The 19329-nt window shown below is 43.7% G+C and overlaps 1 protein-coding gene across 6 annotated transcripts in view; it reads right to left on the bottom strand.

Moving 5' to 3' along the window:
- The window catches only part of ADARB2 (adenosine deaminase RNA specific B2 (inactive)), a 367260-nt gene extending 349984 nt beyond the window's left edge, over positions 1 to 17276 (bottom strand). For 5 of the 6 annotated variants that reach the window (XM_082192280.1, XM_082192283.1, XM_082192281.1 and 2 more), the window contains exon 1: positions 16604 to 17276. In XM_082192280.1, coding sequence (XP_082048406.1) covers positions 16604 to 16703 — 100 coding nt within the window. In that variant the 5' untranslated portion in view covers positions 16704 to 17276. Of the gene's footprint in view, positions 1 to 16304; positions 16521 to 16603 lie in introns of those variants that run through there. The other variant, XM_082192282.1, reaches the window with a different exon arrangement.
- Between the last annotated feature and the right edge of the window lie 2053 nt (positions 17277 to 19329).

The raw sequence follows: 19329 nt of genomic DNA, 5'->3' as shown, positions 1-19329 counted from the left end.
GCAGGGAGAGAGGCAGCTCATCAGCTGGGGAAGGAAATCAGCGTAACACCAGGGATAAAGGGGGGCAGATGGGGGAATCGGCTAGGGGGCTCCAGGACTCCTCACCGGAGACCAGCGGGGAGAGCACGGGTCCTCCACTACCCACGCCCTCCCTGCACAGAAGACTTCCGCGCAGGGAGAGTAGGAGGAGACCTGGGGTCAAACAGCTTTTATGCTGGAAAAGGTTTAAGAAACGCCCACTGACGGATTCTGCTAGCGACCGAGGCAGCCACGAAGTGAAGGGCTGTCCAGACAGAAAAGGTTTAACAAGGCAACATAGCCAGGAGTGGCGGCAACTTATGCACGAGCAACCCCTATATTCATCACACCAAGGTACCACTGTATCTGACTTTTAGAAGACATCTGAAGCCAGCTATGTTTAGGGAAGCTTTAATATTTGATTAATTATTTTATTTTCATATTTTGCTGGAAGCTGCCCAGAGTGGATGGGGAAACCCAGCCAGATGGCCGGGGTATGTATGTAAAAATAAATAAATAAAATGGGGACTAGCAGAAGTATGGACAAGCCCTTAGTCTCAAACTATATATCTAAGCCAGGTTTCCTTATTTTGAGAAGAGACTGGTCACAGAAAGTATTGCCACAATTAGCAAAGCTAGGCTGGTCTTTCCTTTTTAAAAAAAATGTTACAGTCCTTACGATATGAAAATCTGAGCACCCGACACTAACCTAAGAGAGAAATGGCACATCAATGTAAAAAGAAACAAACAAAGGATCCCAAGGGCCATAAATAGCTCTTCCCTTCCTCACTGTATCCTCACAAAAAACCTGTGGCTTAGGTTAGGGCGAGAGACAGCCCAAGTTCCCCCCTTTGAGCTAAATGGCAGGTCTTAGTCCAACACTCTAACCATGACACCAAACTTGCTTTACATCTGGATACGTGTTTCAAAAAGGCCCAACCGCCGACTTGTTGTTTATGGAGCAGTCGGTCTGGAGCAGAGGGATGGCTTAATATACACCTAAAGCATCTGGGTGATCAATGTGAAAAAAGGGTGGTGGACTAGATGGGCCATTGGCCTGTTCCAGCAGGCCTTCAAAACCTTCTCCAGGTGGTTAGCGGTGGACCTGCTGGAGCAGATTTCAAGGGCCTGCCGGAAAAGGAAAGGGAAGTCCCATTGCACAAGCAGAATGTGACTCTTGCGGCATTGAATACAACCCTAACTAACTAAAGACACTTGAGAAGGAGATATACCCACCTCTGCTGTGAGTCTAAAGGGAAAGATCTTTTCACAGCAAGCTTGTCCTTGTGTAAATAGCAACCTGAATCACTGGTACTCAAGAGTGGCTGGGGAAACCCAGCCAGATGGGTGGGGTATAAATGAAATTATTATTATTGACAGAAGGTTGATTGGTAAATTTCTGGGTGACTTGCAGTAGGTCAGCAAGGATCTCTGACTAACAATGGCAACAACAAAATGTACACCCCCCTCAAGTTATGAGTCTGAAATGAAGAAAGCTACAGAGCAGCATCTGGAGTGGATGTTCCTGTGGCAGGACTGTGAGCTGAATTCACATTTGGCAGTCAAAATAAATTGCTGCGCTGAGAATTATTTCATTCTAGATATGTATCTCATGCACCTAGATCCAGTTGGTGGGTCTCAGGATTCCATACCAAAAAGCAGAACACATAAAATCAGTCCACTCTTAAGTGAGCCATTCTATCTATCATCTATCTATCTATCTATCTATCTATCTATCTATCTATCTATCTATTTATTATTTATTATTTATTTGGCAATAAATAATACTAATGTAAAAATCCCTATTATCCCCCATATCTTGCTTTCCCTCGCTCTCATCTCCTTTACTGTCGTAAGTTTAGACCACAACCTGCCCTTTCTATTGCTGTTCTTCTTGCTCATGTCACTCTGCAGAGCACCCATGCACACGGAGAGCAGAGCAACAGCAAACACCCTGAAATCTGGCTTAAGTAACCTGTCATCCACAAAGTGCTTTCCCCAATCATATTCAAACACATATTGGCAAGTGGTTGGAAAACAGTTAAGAGTGACAGCTTCCCGTCACCTAAATAGCCAAGGACGAATTTGTCTGGGCTCTATGCTTGGTGGACCTGTCTCAGGGAGACTTCCCAGCCACTTGTCTCAGGATATAGAATGCACACAGCTTCGTTGCATTTCTGGTACATTGTCTGAGCCAAAAAGTCGCATGCCCGAATGAAACACCAAAAGTTCAAGTGGTCAGTACAGTTACGTCTTCTCCCCATGAGGTAAATGCACAACTCTTCTTGGCACTTCCACTAGTCCAGAGTTGTTTGCAGACCTCTGCACTTTCTAGGTATTTGTGCAAGTGATGGAGCAGAAATTAAAGTTGCTTTGCATTCTTATCTCAGGCTGCCTAATTCCTGAAATGAGACACGAGCCAAAACACAGCCGTTCTTCAAAATTCCCAATTTTGCAATGTGGTGCCCCAGCTAAGTAATGTGTACAAAAAAATGGGGGGAGGTTGTGTGTTTGATGCATATGGCAGTGAAGACAGCATATGAAATTGCATTAAGTTAAGGAAAATCGCATGCAAATATGTGTGCGTTATTTAAAGGTCTTCACCACCCTTCCCTCAAAAGGGACACCAATGTGACAAAACATCACTGCTAAAAATAAAGATAAAAGTGTGTGTAAATACAACAACATACCCTCACAGCTAATAATTTCAGGGTGGCCAGGAACAGTATCTTTCAGCAATCAAATTGCTGGGTAAACAGGAATGATTTAAAGTTGCTCCCAAAAGTTCATGAAGAGGGAGACATGAAGAGGGAGACAGACCCACCTCACCAAGGAGGGCATTCCACACCTATTAAGGAAAATTGCATAGCTTGGGTTGCATCTAACACAGTGGTGAATAATACATTCCATCAGGGCAAGGATTGCTGCTTACACAACAGGACTCCCCACCCCACCCGCCACTCTTCTTCCCAGCACATGCCCTAAATCAGTTCTAGGGGTTCCCTCAACCATCTGGAGATTTGGGGAGGTTGCAGAAGAAGAGGTGGAAAGTCCCATTGTGCAAGCAGAAATCATTGTGCTGATGGGGCACATGAGATGTTTACCACCCAGAAATGGTATATTTTGATGCATGGGCTCTAAAGTACTCCTGAAATTTTGTGAGAACTTGAAAAAATCAAAATCAAAAACAAACAAAAATCTGGTGCAGAAAGTTGGACAGCCAATTTTAAGACTGGAAAACTGGGAAATAGAAATCGACAGATTAACTACCCCTGCTTTGTACACACATCTTAAGAGCAAATAGGGAGAGCAAATGAAATACAACCTGTTCTTCATCTCTGTGCCTCCTGCCGACTTTGCAAAATTCTCCTGGGGAGTATTTAAACCAGGCTTTAAGCAGAAGGATTCCAGCAATGGAAGGCTACAGAAGAACAGTTTTGATGGAGGGTAGTTGAAGGCAAAGACAATTATACTACGTGAATTATACATGGGTTTGGGGTTGTTTGCATGGGGGGTGGGATTTGCAGGACTTTGTTTTAATAAGTACCCACTGTGAAGAGAGCAGCTTCCTCGGCGCTTTTATATTTTAGGCATATATCTGGTGGCGACCAAGCGGCAAGAGATTCAGGCAGTTTCTGCTGTGTCCTTTCCACATAGACCTTAGGTTAGCATTCTGCAAAGCCTTAGGAGGCTGTGTGTCTCAACAAATGAGGCAAAATAATTTGTCTTCTGCAGGGTGCTTATTTGTTATTATAAAACGAAGCTCCCCCCCATGCAATGTCCTAACTTAGATTCTTCTTCTCCTCACTTTCCCCTTATTTTGCACAATCAGAAAGAAGTTTCTCGATTAGCCATCCCACCTCCAGAACTCCCTCCTTTTCCTTTAAGATTCAGCAAAGTGACCCCTTCCTCAAGGCACTACTTTAAATATTTTGCAACTTGTTCTTGGCCACTAATGCAACCAGTTCTTGTGTGGAGATAAGAGACTCTTAAGAGAGAACAGTACAAAGTGTCCTTTAAAGAAGCAGGAACAAATGTGATGAATATTTAGGTCAGCTACCTATTTTCTGAGTACAGTGGTACCTCAGGTTACATACGCTTCAGGTTACAGACTCCGCTAACACAGAAATAGTGCTTCAGGTTAAGAACTTTGCTTCAGGATGAGAACAGAAATCGTGCTCCGGTGGCGCAGCGGCAGCAGGAGGCCCCATTAGCTAAAGTGGTGCTTCAGGTTAAGAACAGTTTCAGGTTAAGAACGGACCTCTGGAATGAATTAAGTACTTAATCTGAGGTACCACTGTACTAAAGGAATTGATTTGACCAAAACAATAGCTCTATTCAGGTGCTATACCAGCGCAACGTGTAAGTAGGGGGACAAAAGTGCTGGTTATGTCCAAGGCTTTTCCTCCAGGTGGAACTCACCAGAACTTAGTTCCGGCACCTCCCACAAGGGTGTGCCATTTTAAGAGAATGAGGGAGGTATTCATGGTGAGTTCCGGCAGTTCTTTATCTAGAAAATTAGCACTGATGACCGATATGTTCTCCCGGTGGTCCCCATGTCCAAGAATTGTAAGGCAGCCAATTGCAGAGGACAGCCTCCTGCACAATTGTGGCCAAAATGGAGATTTTGCATTCCTCCAACCTAGATGATGTGGGGACAGGTTAACAAGAAACACAAGATCTCCAGTCTTGTGCTTCCGGCTATTTCACATTTTTACAAGATTGGCTGAACTGAATGTGAATAAACCAGGCTCTTCTACAAGTACACTATTTATCTAAGCCAAATTTACACTAAGCTGAGGGTCTTGCCCTCTTTGCATTTTCATTTACTCCACACAGTCGGCAAAATGATAGCTTCTGTCTTTCCAGATTCGTGGGATATTTCATTAGGGAGAGCGGAAGGGCTACACCTGGAGGAAGACACATGACAAGTGACTGAAGCTTCTGAATTGGAAACTGGCTTACACTCTCTCTTTAGCAGGGATGGGGAACCTGCAGATGTAGTTGGACTACAACTCCCATCATCCTCAACCATTGGTCATACTGGTTGAACCCGTAGTCCATCAATGTCTGGAGGGCTACAGGTTTCGCAGCCCTGTTCTACAGGGGTAGACACACACACCTGGGATTCTACTGCCTTTCCATTCTGTCCTACAAAGAAGGCCAAAAATGAAACTCAAAGGCTTGCATTATCCTCCTTCAACCATTTACAGTTCAAATAGTCAAGTCTGTGCAATTCACCCATCATTCTTCTTGGGGTCAATGTACCAATTTCTTCCTACTTTGCCTTCAAATATTTAAATGCCAAGGACAACTTTTAAGCACCACCATGGTAGACTTTTGACTTTTAGCTAGCCCAGTCTCTGTCTCCACTGCCTCATTCACACACCCACACACCTCTTGAGGGAAAATACACAGAGAAAAATAAGAGTAATTCATGCCATAAGTCACCATTCTATATACACGCAAGTCACAGAGCCAGTAAAACTTGTGGGTATCAAGTACACTGAATCGTCTAGTGGAGATAAAAAGACAGTGTGTAAGTGCAAAGAGGTCCCATGCTCTAAAGATGAGCACCTCCACTGCAAATGTATTGCATCTTGGCAATACTTTGGAGCACCATCACCTGAGCAAGCCTCAGTGAATGGCTTAGGTCAGCAACAGGCAGTGGCGAGGCAGAGGTGCCAAACTGCTTGGACCAACCCTCCAGCAATACCCCATCTAAACAATAAATTCATCCCAGGACTGGGAGCAGAGCACATACATAATATCTCAAGAGAGATGCATGTGTAACATTCAAGGGCTCTGCCACAGCTTTGGATGAATGTGTGGCGGTCACCCAGTCCCAATCTATGCATTCCTATCCCCCAGGTACGTACATGAAGACTTTCAGTGAGGTGGACGCAGTTTGCACACACACGTTTCTGTGCTGAAAGCAAATGCTTCCCAGTTTAGAAAATGCAACAAATAGCTTCAAATTTCTTTAGAGCGTATCCCTGTTTTTACATTTGCACATCACCTAAATCTTTTGATTAATGCTTATTTATTTATTTGGTACATTTTTATCCTGCTCTTCAAACCAGAAGAGTTCTCAGATGTAAGGAGGGCAGTGCATGTATACGTAAATATACAAAAGACACATTGGGACCCTTGGATAATCGATACTCCCAGTGCAAATTCCCCAGATTATACATACTCCCATGTGATCAACACGCTGAAAATGCAGAAAGACCCACAAACCTTTCCTATAACATGTAACATCCACCAATGCAATCAAGCACCATGTTTGCATACCCCCCCCCCAGTTTGGGAATGGGTTGGTGTGGGTTTCTTTTTTAAAATCAAGAATCCGTGCTCATACCACAAATGGTGCATGCCGTGTTGGCTGTGCAAACTGCAGAGAGCAAGATAAACTAAGTAGCCTGGCTGGCTTGTGGCTTTAAAACCACGTGGGTGATGCCAACGTTTTGAATATTATCATGACTTTGAAAGACCAGATTGCAGAAGCAAACATCAGATGTTTAGCATAAATAAATGGTACACCACAGATTAATCAATATGTCTGGTGCAGTGGTTTGTAGCTGCAGGAAAATCTCCCGTCAATGACATTAGGGAACATTTATTCCCACTTTCCCCTTTAAACTTAAGATGTAAACAGCAAGCACTAAGGTGCAATCTAATTACTGTCTGCTCTGCTTAACAATAGAGACCTCTAATGTTTTCCCACTGCCTCTGCGGCTTCCAGGTTACCATTCATATAAACTGAAGCATGCAAAGAGCTGGTAATGACTGGCAGAGGGGGAGGAGACCAGTAATGGCACCCGTATCAGTGAATACGACATAATTAGGTGGTGACATTCATTTACTCCATCTTATACAGTTTTTCATATGCAATTTCTAAATTTTAATAGTCTAGATTCCTTAACTGTACTTTGCACCCACCGTTTTAGACTAGCACATATTTAGAACACACAGAAAGCTAGAATTGTCTGGCGAAAGACCCACTGAAAGCAGAGATTTTGCTTCAGTCTCCCCCAATTCCCAGTCCCTCAGGTGGGACCTGAATCAGACATTGTGCCCCATATTGCTTATGGCATCTACAAGCTACATATTATGAAATTCTCCGAAAATACATATGGACAAAGGATAGCTCTCCCCCTCCTGTTCTGCTTAATTTGATTAGGGGGTTTGCAATCTGTATGGATTCAATAAGACTAAACGGAACCATGTTCATGACTGCACAATCACATTGTGTGACACTGTCTCTCACAATGAACATCGCCTTGCCCAGAAAATAATCTCAGCCAGCCTGCCTGCTTCTATCAGGGAGGCTGCTATTCACTGTAATCCACCATTCAGCTTTAAAGCGCCATGCCGGGACTGCTATCCCTCAGGCTCATGCCTAAAACACAAGAGGGGCGAGATCTCCACAGTTTAAATACCAAACCAACCTTTTGCAACTTCTAAGCGGCTAGATATGTAGTCTGTCCAATTCACCTTTCCCTATCCTGCCCCTTGCACTGCCCAGCACCTTCAGGTGGCCTTGCCTATCCATGGGGAATATTTCATACGGACTTGAAGAGGCAAGGGTGCTGCTGATAATGACAACAACTTTCTCATGAAAATACAAATTCATGCATACTGGGCAGCCTGTGGGTTGAAACTGATTTTGCACAGCTTGAACACCCCACCCACTTCCAGCCTGCAACTCTTGATCTGACTGGCTTATGCTTGCAGTCTTAATTGAGCACCCAGATGCAGAGCAGGGATGGGATGCTCTTACAGAAAAGAAGGGTGCTAGCCATCGAGCCCTTTTACATGCCGGACTATTGCTCCCAAATCTCTGAAGCGACTGACATACGGAAGCAGCACAGCTTGTGCAGCGCTAGTTCACAGATCCTCTGCTTCTCAACAACTCCCTTAACATGTGAGGCTTCAGAAGAATATAACTTGCGGATCAGGAAATTGTGAATCTAGATCTACTGGATGGCTTTGGCTCGTGGGAGAAGGCGATTCCCATGGAAGCAGGCTGAGAAGCATCCAAAGGTGATGCAGATCTTGGAACAAGGTACCTGGAGGAGATGCAGGCTAGCAGATAAAAAGCTGCCTTAGGCATCAGGTCACGTGAGCTCCCAGTGGGATGCTTTCCCTTTCAGCACCAGACCCACAATATTGTGTCACATTCCACAATGGAGACTCCCCCCCCCATGTAAAAGTGGTATCGTCCCGCAATGTAGGAAGGTGGGGTGTCTCTGTTTCTTGAAGTTCAGAGATGAATTGGATGTACTGAATTAATTGCATGGTTCCTGGGAAACTAGCTGTGGTCACCTCCTTGGAAATTGGAAGTGTTGCTAGCTTCCTCAGCTGTGAGAATGCAGCATTGTGCTGTGGGTCCCTGCCTACTCAGCTGTGGCCATTTGACGGGAAAGGGGAAGAACATAATGGAAAACAATGATGCTAATCTGCCTATACACAGGAAGCTTCTTTGTGAGCATATATGCTCAGTTTACTAAGCACAAGTACTAAGCAAGTAGTACTCTGATCCTATAGATCTACAAAGCTGAAACAGGAGAGCAGAGCTGTAGCCTTGGCATGTCCAAGTCAAGTTGAAAAGCAAGCCCCACTCCCGGCTAGAATGCCCAAACTGTAATTTCTCAGGAAAGCCTTCCCTACTTTTGCTCAGGTGCTTAATGCACCGTGCCATGCTGACCACAATGATTTGGGGATGCCATGCACATTACCATACCAGTTCTGCCCCTTCCTCTTCAACCCTGTTGCCACGCGTCATGCTTGTGCATAAACCGCCGTGCCATTACGCATTGCAGGTAAAGGTGTCACAACCCTGTGCTTTGGGCCTAGGCTAGCTCAAGGCACAGTGCCCCCGTTGTGATCTTCCACTCGCAAAGATGGTGGCAGCATCCTCAAAATTTATCAGCCCCTTGACACGAGTGACAAAATTATTAATGGCACCTTTTGTCACTCGTGTCACTGAGCAGCTATATAAATTTTACAAATAATCATCATTATATAATCATTATTATATAAATTATAAAATCATTATGATTAGTGTTATCTAGAACTGTGCACACATGGCATCTTGATGTTTTCTACCCTATGTGTGAGGAGAAAAATGGTGGGGAGCATTTCATCAAATTTCTCCAGGGGGGGGAAGGAGAAATCTGGAGGTTTCTCGGGGATGGGACCCATCAGTGTAGTTTATTTATTCTCTCCCCCCTAGAAAAGCTTCTCTCTCTTTTTGCTACTGCAGGTGTCAGCAGCAGTGTTGGCCACACAGCCTCCAGTTTACACCTGCCCTTTTTTCAGGACCTCATGTTCTTCTCAGGTGGCAGCAGGGCAGACAGAGGAAAATAGTGCCCACCACCACCACCAATTATATATATATGGGGAGGGATGATACAAAGTGGTATTTTTCAGGCAGGTGTGAGAAAAAGAAAATCTCACACATTTTCTAAATTTAATGTTACCTTCTGAATTTAATGTTACCCACATGCCAGTTTCTTATTATTCCTGTTGGCCATTTTATCTACTACTTGTTAGTACCAGTTCATTGCGAAGCCTGAATTAAAAGTTAATGGCAAATCGGTAAGAGTTCACTTTGCCTGGTTTCCTACTGCTCGTCCCAAAGCAGTGGCTTTGATACACCTAACATGGATTCCAATAAACACATAGGCCTCTTTCCCTCCATAGCTGTTGAATTCCCCCACACTGAACAAGGCAGCCCCTCCTGCCCTGTAGCTATTTTTTCCCCCAGTGACTGTCTCTTTGTTCTCCTCTCCTCAGACAGGACAATCTCCTCCCAATTTACTTCCTCCACAACTATGCATCATTTCATCAGCGTTGCTACCGTTTCAGGTTTTCCAGGAACACAAGCTGCTTCCACATTTTGTAATAATTTTCGTTATCACCTTTTAAAAAACAATTTGACCAAAAGTAATGTGATATAGCCAAGGGCATAACACCCCCACTTCTCTCATTTCCATATTATTTTTCATTGAAGTCTTACTATAGCCTAACATTTTGGAAGCTTTTTTTTTGTTCGAGGCAGGGAACTTGCCTTAAGAGATCTATCAAGCTGACTGATGAGCCTCTGTTCTTCATACCAACCAATTACATTTTTGAAGCCGAAATTAATAGCACTTTCATATACTGCAAGCAAAGCCTCCAACAGGCTATTAATAAATTAGTGATGTTATAAAGGCCAAGCAATATAAGCTGCCAAATTATTTGATGCATTCATACTAAAGGCATATTATTTGACAGTCGTGAGCCACCTTTGAAAAACTAGCAAATTGTTGCACTTCATCAGTCGCCGCAACTTGCTTTTCTGAAAAAATCTGCTACGTTGCCGGTGTTCCTGGACAATGCAAACAGACAGGGAAAGATCAGATAAAGGAGGCGCGTGTGTGCTTTTATCCCCCACTATCAGAAATTATACAACTTTTGCGAGAGTCAGAGGGGTTTTACATAGGAATGTGACAAGACGGTTCCAGGCCCTTGGAGAATGATGGATCTTGCATTGCCTATCAAACTTCCCTTCTGCCCAGATAAATCATTTACACACACACACACACACACACACACACACACACACACACAAGTACCAAATTTGTAAACAGTTGGCAAGATGAGAGAGACAATTGGGTTATAAAGCTGGGAAGAAATTCAAGTTCACTATTATTCACATCGCCCGGGTAATTCTGTAGAGGGTACTTGACCCATATGAAACCACCTTCCTTTCCTTCTCCTGAATTTAATTATTCACTGTTACTTAGCAATGTTTCTTTTCTATAAAGGTCTGATGTGGGCTTCAGTGAAGTGCAGCAAGAGCAATGGGGTGGAGTATAACTTTAAGGCGGGAAATAAAAGAGGGTTGTTTTGATGGAGGGAAATATTCAAGCAGAATGCAGATTCCACGTTCAGGAATTTTCTTCCTGGGTACTGCAGTTCTGTCTATCCTATTGTAAAGTGGAAGGAAGAGGCATAAGGAAACCCACAGAGATTTCTCTTTATAGCGTTCTGATATTTCATTAAACATTTCTGCACAGCCTTTACTTCTTTTTTAAAAATATATATATGCAGGCATTTCACACATGTCAGTATCAACACAGGCACTCCCGTCACCAAATCTTGTAAATACTCTATTCATCTCAATTAATAAGCAAACTCCACTAGAGTAGCTGAATACGGGTGGAGGGCGAGATTTCAGCTGATCCAAGAGGTCTCACTCAATTGAACAATCATTTCCTGAGTTTGGATACATGAAGCACCAAGTACTTGTACAATTATGAGGCGGAGAAACAAAAACAAAAACCCTTAAGAAACATGACCAAATTTCTCCCCCCCCCTCTTTTCTTTTCTTTTCTTTTTTCTTTTTTTAAAAAAATACATACTGGAAGGTAAAACAGCCCAAGTACTCAAATAAGTGATTAATTTCCTACATTGCACATTTTAACCTGTACCTGCATTTACCTTTTTTGTTGTTGCTGCCAGAGTACTTCATTTTATTGCTCTTTTGAACCTTTCCCATTCATTTTATTATTATTATTTTTGCTAGAAAGAGGCAGCTCTACTATTGATGCAACGCTCCGCCACTGCGCAGATATGGAATCGTGAATTCCACAATTTCCCCCTCATTCTAAACGTTAAATTCAGGCATTGCAAATTGCTACCTAACAGATCACTAGAAATCAAAGGTGAAAGCCGGGGTGGGAGAGAGGGAAGGGAAAACCCAAAATAAGATGGGTATTAAGTTTTAATCAATTTAATTTAATCTCCAAATCCCAACCCTTGCTCACAAACTGTTGGGGTTGTGGACGTGTAAGGTAAGATAAGGTGCACACCCTAAAGCCCGACACTCAGCCTATTGTGAGGGGAGACATTTGTCCCCGAGTCTAGCTCAAGATGGAGCACACACATTTATTACCTTGATGTAACAGGGAGAATGCACAATGGTAATCCGCATGGACTCAGTAGCCTTTTCCTTAATTTCATTAATTTCCACAGAAATTTCATTGCACCACAACCTCTTTTTTTACAGACACACACACCCTCTCTACTTGGCTGCACATATTTGGCTCCCTTGTTACCAACCCTTTGTGCTTGCTTTGCCAGCGTTAACCTTGCCTCTCCTTCCAGATAGTAGCATTTAACTTTGTATGTTTACTTCTCTCCCTGCAAATGCCTCAGATTTAGTCTAACCCCCGGGAGCCCACATGCAAACAATGAGTCAGCTTAATTGCTGCTGGGGAACAAGCAAACAAGGAAAAAATTCAACCCCCTAACTAATATATATATATATATATGTGTGTGTGTGTGTGTGTGTGTGTGTGTGTGTGTTTTACTACTAAGCGGTGTCTGAAAGTTTTTTTTGTTGGTGGTGTTTTTGGCATACATGCTTATATACACCTTTGCCATCTCCAAGGGCTTTGTGTCCCTAAAGAAGCTATTTTTAGAAACCCTCACATGGCTGATACCCAGTTTTGTACAGTACATACTCCACAATTTCTCAGCATGCTTATCAAAATCTACCGCATTTAAAAACTCATCACCCCAAAAACTCTCCCAAAAGCTGAGCTTTAAATCTAAACAACAGCAAATTCTTCCAAAGCGCTGGACCTGTTTTCCAGTGTCAGCTCAGACCACAGATTGACAATGCAATAAATTGCTGGAGAGAGAGAGAGAGAAATATAATTCTATAAATTTTGGCACTCATTTACTTTAGACGGATTATGAAAAAGGATAACATATTTACCTATATCCAAGCTTCCCACCGCTCCTTCCAAATGATGGAGCAAATATATTGCATGCTTACAATCATGTGCCAATTGGCTGTCAGTAAGTGGTACCTTGTTTTTAAACATTATTCCGAGCAAGGTCTACTGAAATCCACAAGGTTTGCTTTCAGATTATGGTTTCAGATTTCAAGAGGCAAGCAGAAAAAACTTTCACGTTATGCATCTGTGGAAAGGGCATTTGGAAATGACTGAATATTAAAATCTTCTGAATGATTCACTTTTATAAAGACAATAGAACAAGCACACAGCAAGAACATAATACAGCCCAAGTTAAGCACCTCTAATTTTAATTGATTAGAGCAGGAAAAGTTACATGTATCCTTCTGTATCCCACTGAAATCAGTGTGACTTAAAGGAACTTAACTTTGGCTGGATCGGGCCCCAAGAACAAAGCAATATTACTTTGACGTTTGCAAATCATGCAGCAGATTTACCTCAGAATCAGTCACAGAAGTTGAGAAGCTGCTCAGGCAGATCCTTTAGTTCTAAATATATACTGATTTTTAAAAACTATTTCATCCAATGTAGGATCAAGGTTTCTCTCCTCCTGAGAAAATTCACAATAGCAAAGTGCTTCTAAGAAGAAGCAGATACCTGGAGGTTGTAAATTACAAAACTAACTTTACACCTTTGCAGTGTTAGGGAATCCTATAAAGTATATGGGGGGGAAATGAGGAAACAGTATTATCAAATGAAGATCAGCCATTTTAGCTTCACACGGGTGCTTAAATAAACACCACACCTTTGCAGCATTAAATGTCAATCCATCACGCAGACATTTTCAGTAGAATTCTCAGTTTTCCAAATATAATCAATGCACATTTGTCAGCTGAACAGCGAGTGTATATGAGCCTTTTATTTTCTTTCGCTGTTCAAAGCAAAGCGGAAATGTATCAAGGTATCACCAAGCATCTAAATGATGAAGTGGATGTAAACATTTTTGCAGACACAGGTTGTTGCTTTTAGCACTCTAAAAGTATAAGAGTATGCAGTAAAGTATGCTTTGGAACATCATTAAATGTGCATATCATTAGAAATATTTCACCATTTTCCAAGAGAAAATGGTATGTATTTGACATAAATGCACTTTCCCCCACTATACCATGTTGATACATTTTTTTCTTGAAAAGCAGCAACAAATATTCCTTCATGTTGTTTACAGAGATCTGCTCTTATCTGCCATTTATACAATTATTGCTAAATAAACCACTTTAAACCCTACCTGGGACTGCTTAGCATCGTATTGCCTCTAAGGCAGACTAAACACCAATTTACAAACTATTATCAAAATATCAAATTCAACAGGTTGAATATAAACTGGGTTTTAAAAAAATGCATTTTTTTAAATAAACCCAGTTGTTTTTTTTAATGTAATTTTCAGTGTTGGGATACATCCATATCCACCTTGTTTTATAAACTGTGGGTCTTCAAGTAGAGATCAATTTTTCAAATAAACCCTTTGCTACCTTTTATCCGAAAAGGTAACACAAGCTATAAAACGGTTCCAGAACATAGCTCTCTTAAATGATTGAATAATGCCCTAACATAGTTATTAAGACTGAACTCCTAATTCCATACTCCTGTTAACTGTCCTCAAAGTAGCCAACATGTGTCAAACTTGTTCTTTTCACTAGTAATCCTTTGTTACTCAGTAACACTAAGAGAGATTAAGAGGAAAGTGTAAGAAATGAGGGGATCTTCATTACAGGTTTTTTCTTCTTCAAATGTATTGGCTTAAAAATAGAGCGGCCTTGTGAAATTTGCATAGGAAGCAATCTTAACACAGAGTTATTGGCTGAAATGAATTATTGATTCCGTTCAAGAGACAAATTTAGAATGTCACTAAGTTTAAAATTCCTAGAAAGCAGGCACTGCTTTAACTGACATGCACTTTGTACAATAGATACCTTACAGGTAGAATGTGAAATCTCAGGCAGAATGGCAAGTGCTGGCGTACAAGAATAACACTGGAGATTTAACAATTGAAAGAAACTCCAAAGTTTTATAGTTTTATAAATACTTTTTTTGACAACGCCCCCCCCCCCATGCTTCAAATACTATTTCTGGAACTCAGGACACTTCCAGAAGTTCCTTGTGCAACCAAAGTTACAAATAAGATTTTTACTTAAAACCCAAAGAGGAGATTAAGAGGGCATACACAAAACTTTTCATTCACTGACCTTCCTACAGACACATCTGACAGTTTAATTTGTCCATGGCTGCCTGCTGTGGAAAGTTTTAACTGATAGAAGATATAGCATAGAAACAGCTGAATTAATTAAGAATGGATGTCTTCATTCTGAGCATCTCCCGAAACTTATCTAACCACCATATACATGAGCCAACAATTAAAACACAAACTTGTGCCCTCTATATCTTAGGCCTCTGACAGACTGACTGCTTAATTCTCAGAGAGGGAAGAAACATTCCCATCCCAACTGCAAAAAAGAGTCTTGAGGTGATTGAGTGAGCCGACATAAACTTATCTCAGACAACTCTAGACTAGGTGGATTTTGCTGCTCTGATAAGAGACTTTGGACTGAACATCTTTGCAGCAGAACACACTTCCCCGAGTGAGATTCTGCTTTACTTTGTGCCTGTCACTTGACTTTCCACTATGATTTCACAATATCTTTAATGGTAACTGTGGAGACAGCATTAGCAATCTGCCGGCACCGTCTCATCCTTCCTTTACGAGGAAACAGGACAGCTTTGGGAAAACCTTTAATCTCAGGCAGACTTTAGCGTTTTATGACATCCGGCAGCTTCTCTCCTTTCTTTTTTGGATTAGGATAATTATTCCTCTGCCATTTATAGAACGCTGGTCCCCTTAGAGAATCAGAGCAGCGTTAGCACACTCCCTAACTTTCAAAAAACACAACAAACCTTGGCAGGAAAAGCCCATTCACAGCAAGGGCGAGAGAACTGGTAGCTGCCAGGTCCCCCCGCCAACTGCACAAACCCTGCTTCTTCGCTTAAAAAATACAACCCCGTGAGGTGAAACGTGATCAAATGAGATGCCATTATCCTCACACCTTTTAAAAAAGCAAACAAACGACCAACTTGCAGCAAGGCTACATACTTACCCTGTCACAATCAGCTGGGACGGAGATTATAGTTCTCATTTTATTTTATTTTTTAAAAAGGAGGCAAATGAAAAACCTGCAATCTGGAAACCTTTCAGAGTCTCAGACTAGTCCAGTCGCCCCCCCCCACTTTCACCCATTTTACGAATCATGTGATAATTTTTTTACCTCTGACAGGGTCAAAGGAATCACCTGCTAGAGATGTTTTGACTTGCGCTGCGGAATCTGGCTGTGTTGATGCCAGCACATGGGAAGGAGGGAGAAAAAAAGCTCTTTCTCTTCCCATCACTCTTGGCTTTAGCCCTCCGCAAATAATCCTCCTTACAGTAAAATATATACTGTAATCCCCCCCTTTACAAGCACACTCCGCCTGCCAGACATTTACCTGCCTGTTTGGGTGGTGGTGCGGGGAGGATTTCGGAGGTAAACGCAGGTGGAGTGAAACTGAGACAGCCCATCCCCGAAACCAGCCGCCCGGAAGATGCTCGGGGGATGCCACATCGGAACAAGAGTACCAAAAAGCCATCCCTTCGTCCCTGTCCCCGCAGTAAATCGGCACAAGCAGGACACCCCCCGCCCCGCCAACCTCTCCAAAATCAAACCAGGAGCCAAACAGAGGCAGAAGGCGAAGGCAAAAGGGAAATTTTGGGAAGGGGTGGGGAGTGATAAAGAGGCAGCGCTTACCTTTCCTCTTCGACCGCCTCCTCCGCCTCCTCTTGGACTTGCATTTCAGTTGGCTCCCCGGCCCCCCCGGTGCTCGGCCGCTGCCCAGGACGGAGGTCATCGCCGGTAGTTGAGGCAACAAGGAGAAGCAGCGGCAGCGCGTTGACTCCGCGCTCGCCTGGCTCGGGGACCGCGCAGCGAGAGCGAGAAAAGTCGGCTGCCTGCCTGCGACGCCCCCTCCCTGCTCCCGATCGCCCGTAGTGGTGGTACTTTTGCAGCCGCCGCCGCCGCTTGCCAGGTCTACGAAGCCGGGTGGGACTTTTATGAACCAGCAAACCCAGAGCAGCTGCGCGCGGATCGTGCGCCTCTTTTTAATTTTTTTTGCTTTTGGCCAGCTGCGCTCAAGTGCCTGCGCTGCGACGCTTCCCAAGCCGGGGACGGAGAGCGCGCCGGGCGTAGGTAGAGTTTCCAAATAAATGAATTAAAGGCGACGACCGGGAGGCTCACCTGTGATTCCCTCCCTCTTCTTCCTCCTCGGCAGCTTTCCCTCACTCGCAGGGCGCCTTTGCTTTATCAGGGGCAGGAAATGCACGGCGCCCACTTTTTTTCCTCCCCCCCTCTCTCTTCTTTCTTTCTGTTTCTTTCTCTCGTTCTTTTTCTCTCTCTCCCCTTTTTTTTTTTTTGCACCTCTCTCCTAGTTGTTTGGCCCCAGCAGCCACTTTGAAGGCGATCATGCAGGGAGCGCGTCTATTTGCTGCTGCAAAGTCTAATTAGATCCAATCACAACTGTCTCCTGGCTCTGACATCAGCAGCACCACCAGCAGAAGCGCGCCCCCCCCTTCATCCCTACCACCAGCCACCCCCGGTCTCCATCCATCCATCCCTTGTCAGCTTGCACACTCAGCTCCCATTGGGGCTGATGGATGTGTCCGGGACCTGATAGGGAAAGAAGGCAGAACGGGCCCGGAGGGGAGTTGTTGTAAAGGGAATAAAAAGAAAACACAAAAGCCCCACCGGCAACCTGCCGGCCGCTGTACTACTAGAGAGCCGGCGGGAGAGTTTATTATACAGTCCGATCGAATGCATCCTCCTCCGTAACGCACCGCTGCCCCATTTGGGAAAGAAGTGCGTCTCGCGGAGAGTTGATGCTTTTTGTGCGCGTGCGCCTTACTCCCGAGTAATCGCGCAAAGAGATTTTCAGTCTGATGGTGCCGTTCTTCGCACGTCTTAAGTCGCGCTGCGTTCTATGAAACTTACCCGGGTGCAAGAATGTAGCTATGAAAAGGACAGTACACAAAAAATGGCCAAAAATCCCCAGCAACACCCCTTTCTTTCAGTGCTTAGTTTACTGCAAACTCTCTCTCTCTCTTTTTTACTCCCCTCTTGCAATTTATTTATTTTTACGCATAAGTTCCACTATGTTCCAAGGAATTCAGGAAAGTGCCTAAGCTAGTGGCTTTACAAATCGCAGCACCAGAAAGTGCAATCTTTCGCTCAGTCACCAAACAAACCCCAAACCAAAATGCCTTCTTATGCAGTTTCGTTCCTAGGCTTGTTTACTGAGAAGTAGATCCCACTATGGTCACTGGGATTCACTCTCAGGTAAAAGTATAAAATACTTAATAAATGATACTGTACCAAAATAAAAACACACACACAATCCTTCACACAGCATGTCTGAATATACACACATAATTTTCCTGGGGAAGGGTAAATCTGGATTAGATGCATGGGGTGCATGCAGGGAGAATATGGCAGCATAGGAATAATAGAATCTTAGATTTATGGACTTGGAAGGGATCCAAGGGGTCATCTAGTCCAGCCCCGTTCAATGCCAGGAATTGCAGCTAAATAATCCCCAATAAGGGGGCATCCATTCTGTTTCAGAACATCCAATGAAGGCAGAGCTGGATTAAACCCTTTTGGAGGCCCCTAGGCAGTCGAAAGTCTTGGGGGGGGGGGCTTGCAAATTATCTCCTAAAACTATGAAAGCTTGATTGTAATTTTCTTTCAAGATGAAATCAAAATTGTTCCGATCCGTTGTTGTGGGGCCCCTAAAAAGTGTGGGGCCCATAGGCCGGTGCTGATCTCTGCCCCTTTGATAATCTGGCACTGATTGAAGGAGAGTCCCCCACCTTCCTAGGGAGTCTGTTCCACAGTTAAACAGCTCTAAGGAAAATGCCTTACACTGAGTTCCGATTTTGGGCCCATCTAACTCACTATCGAGGGACGCGGGTGGCGCTGTGGGTTAAACCACAGAGCCTAGGACTTGCCGATCAGAAGGTCGGCGGTTTGAATCTCCGCAACGGGGTGAGCTCCCATTGCTCAGTCCCTGCTCCTGCCAACCTAGCAGTTCAAAAGCACATCAAAGTGCAAGTAGATAAATAAATTATCCAGCGGGAAGGTAAACGGCGTTTCCGTGTGGTGCTCTGGTTCGCCAGAAGCAGCTTAGTCATGCTGGCCACATGACCCGGAAGCTGTATGCCGGCTCCCTCGGCCAATAAAGCGAGATGATCACTGCAACCCCAGAGTCGGCCATGACTGGACCTAATGGTCAGGGGTCCCTTTACCTTTACCTAACTCACTATCATCTACACAGACTGGGAGTGGTTCTCCAGCATTTTATGCAGCTCTTCCTGGAGATGCCACCAGAATACTTTCTTCATGCAAAGCTGGTGGTCTTCCACTGTGCAGGGCAGTAAATGATAAGCAGAGTTGTTGGTCACTGGCAGAGTTACAACAGAAGA

The sequence above is a fragment of the Podarcis vaucheri genome, assembly GCF_965113315.1.
Source record: "Podarcis vaucheri genome assembly, chromosome: 12".
In the NCBI taxonomy this organism is placed as follows: domain Eukaryota; kingdom Metazoa; phylum Chordata; class Lepidosauria; order Squamata; family Lacertidae; genus Podarcis; species Podarcis vaucheri.
This window is presented reverse-complemented; position numbering and strand designations above follow the sequence as displayed.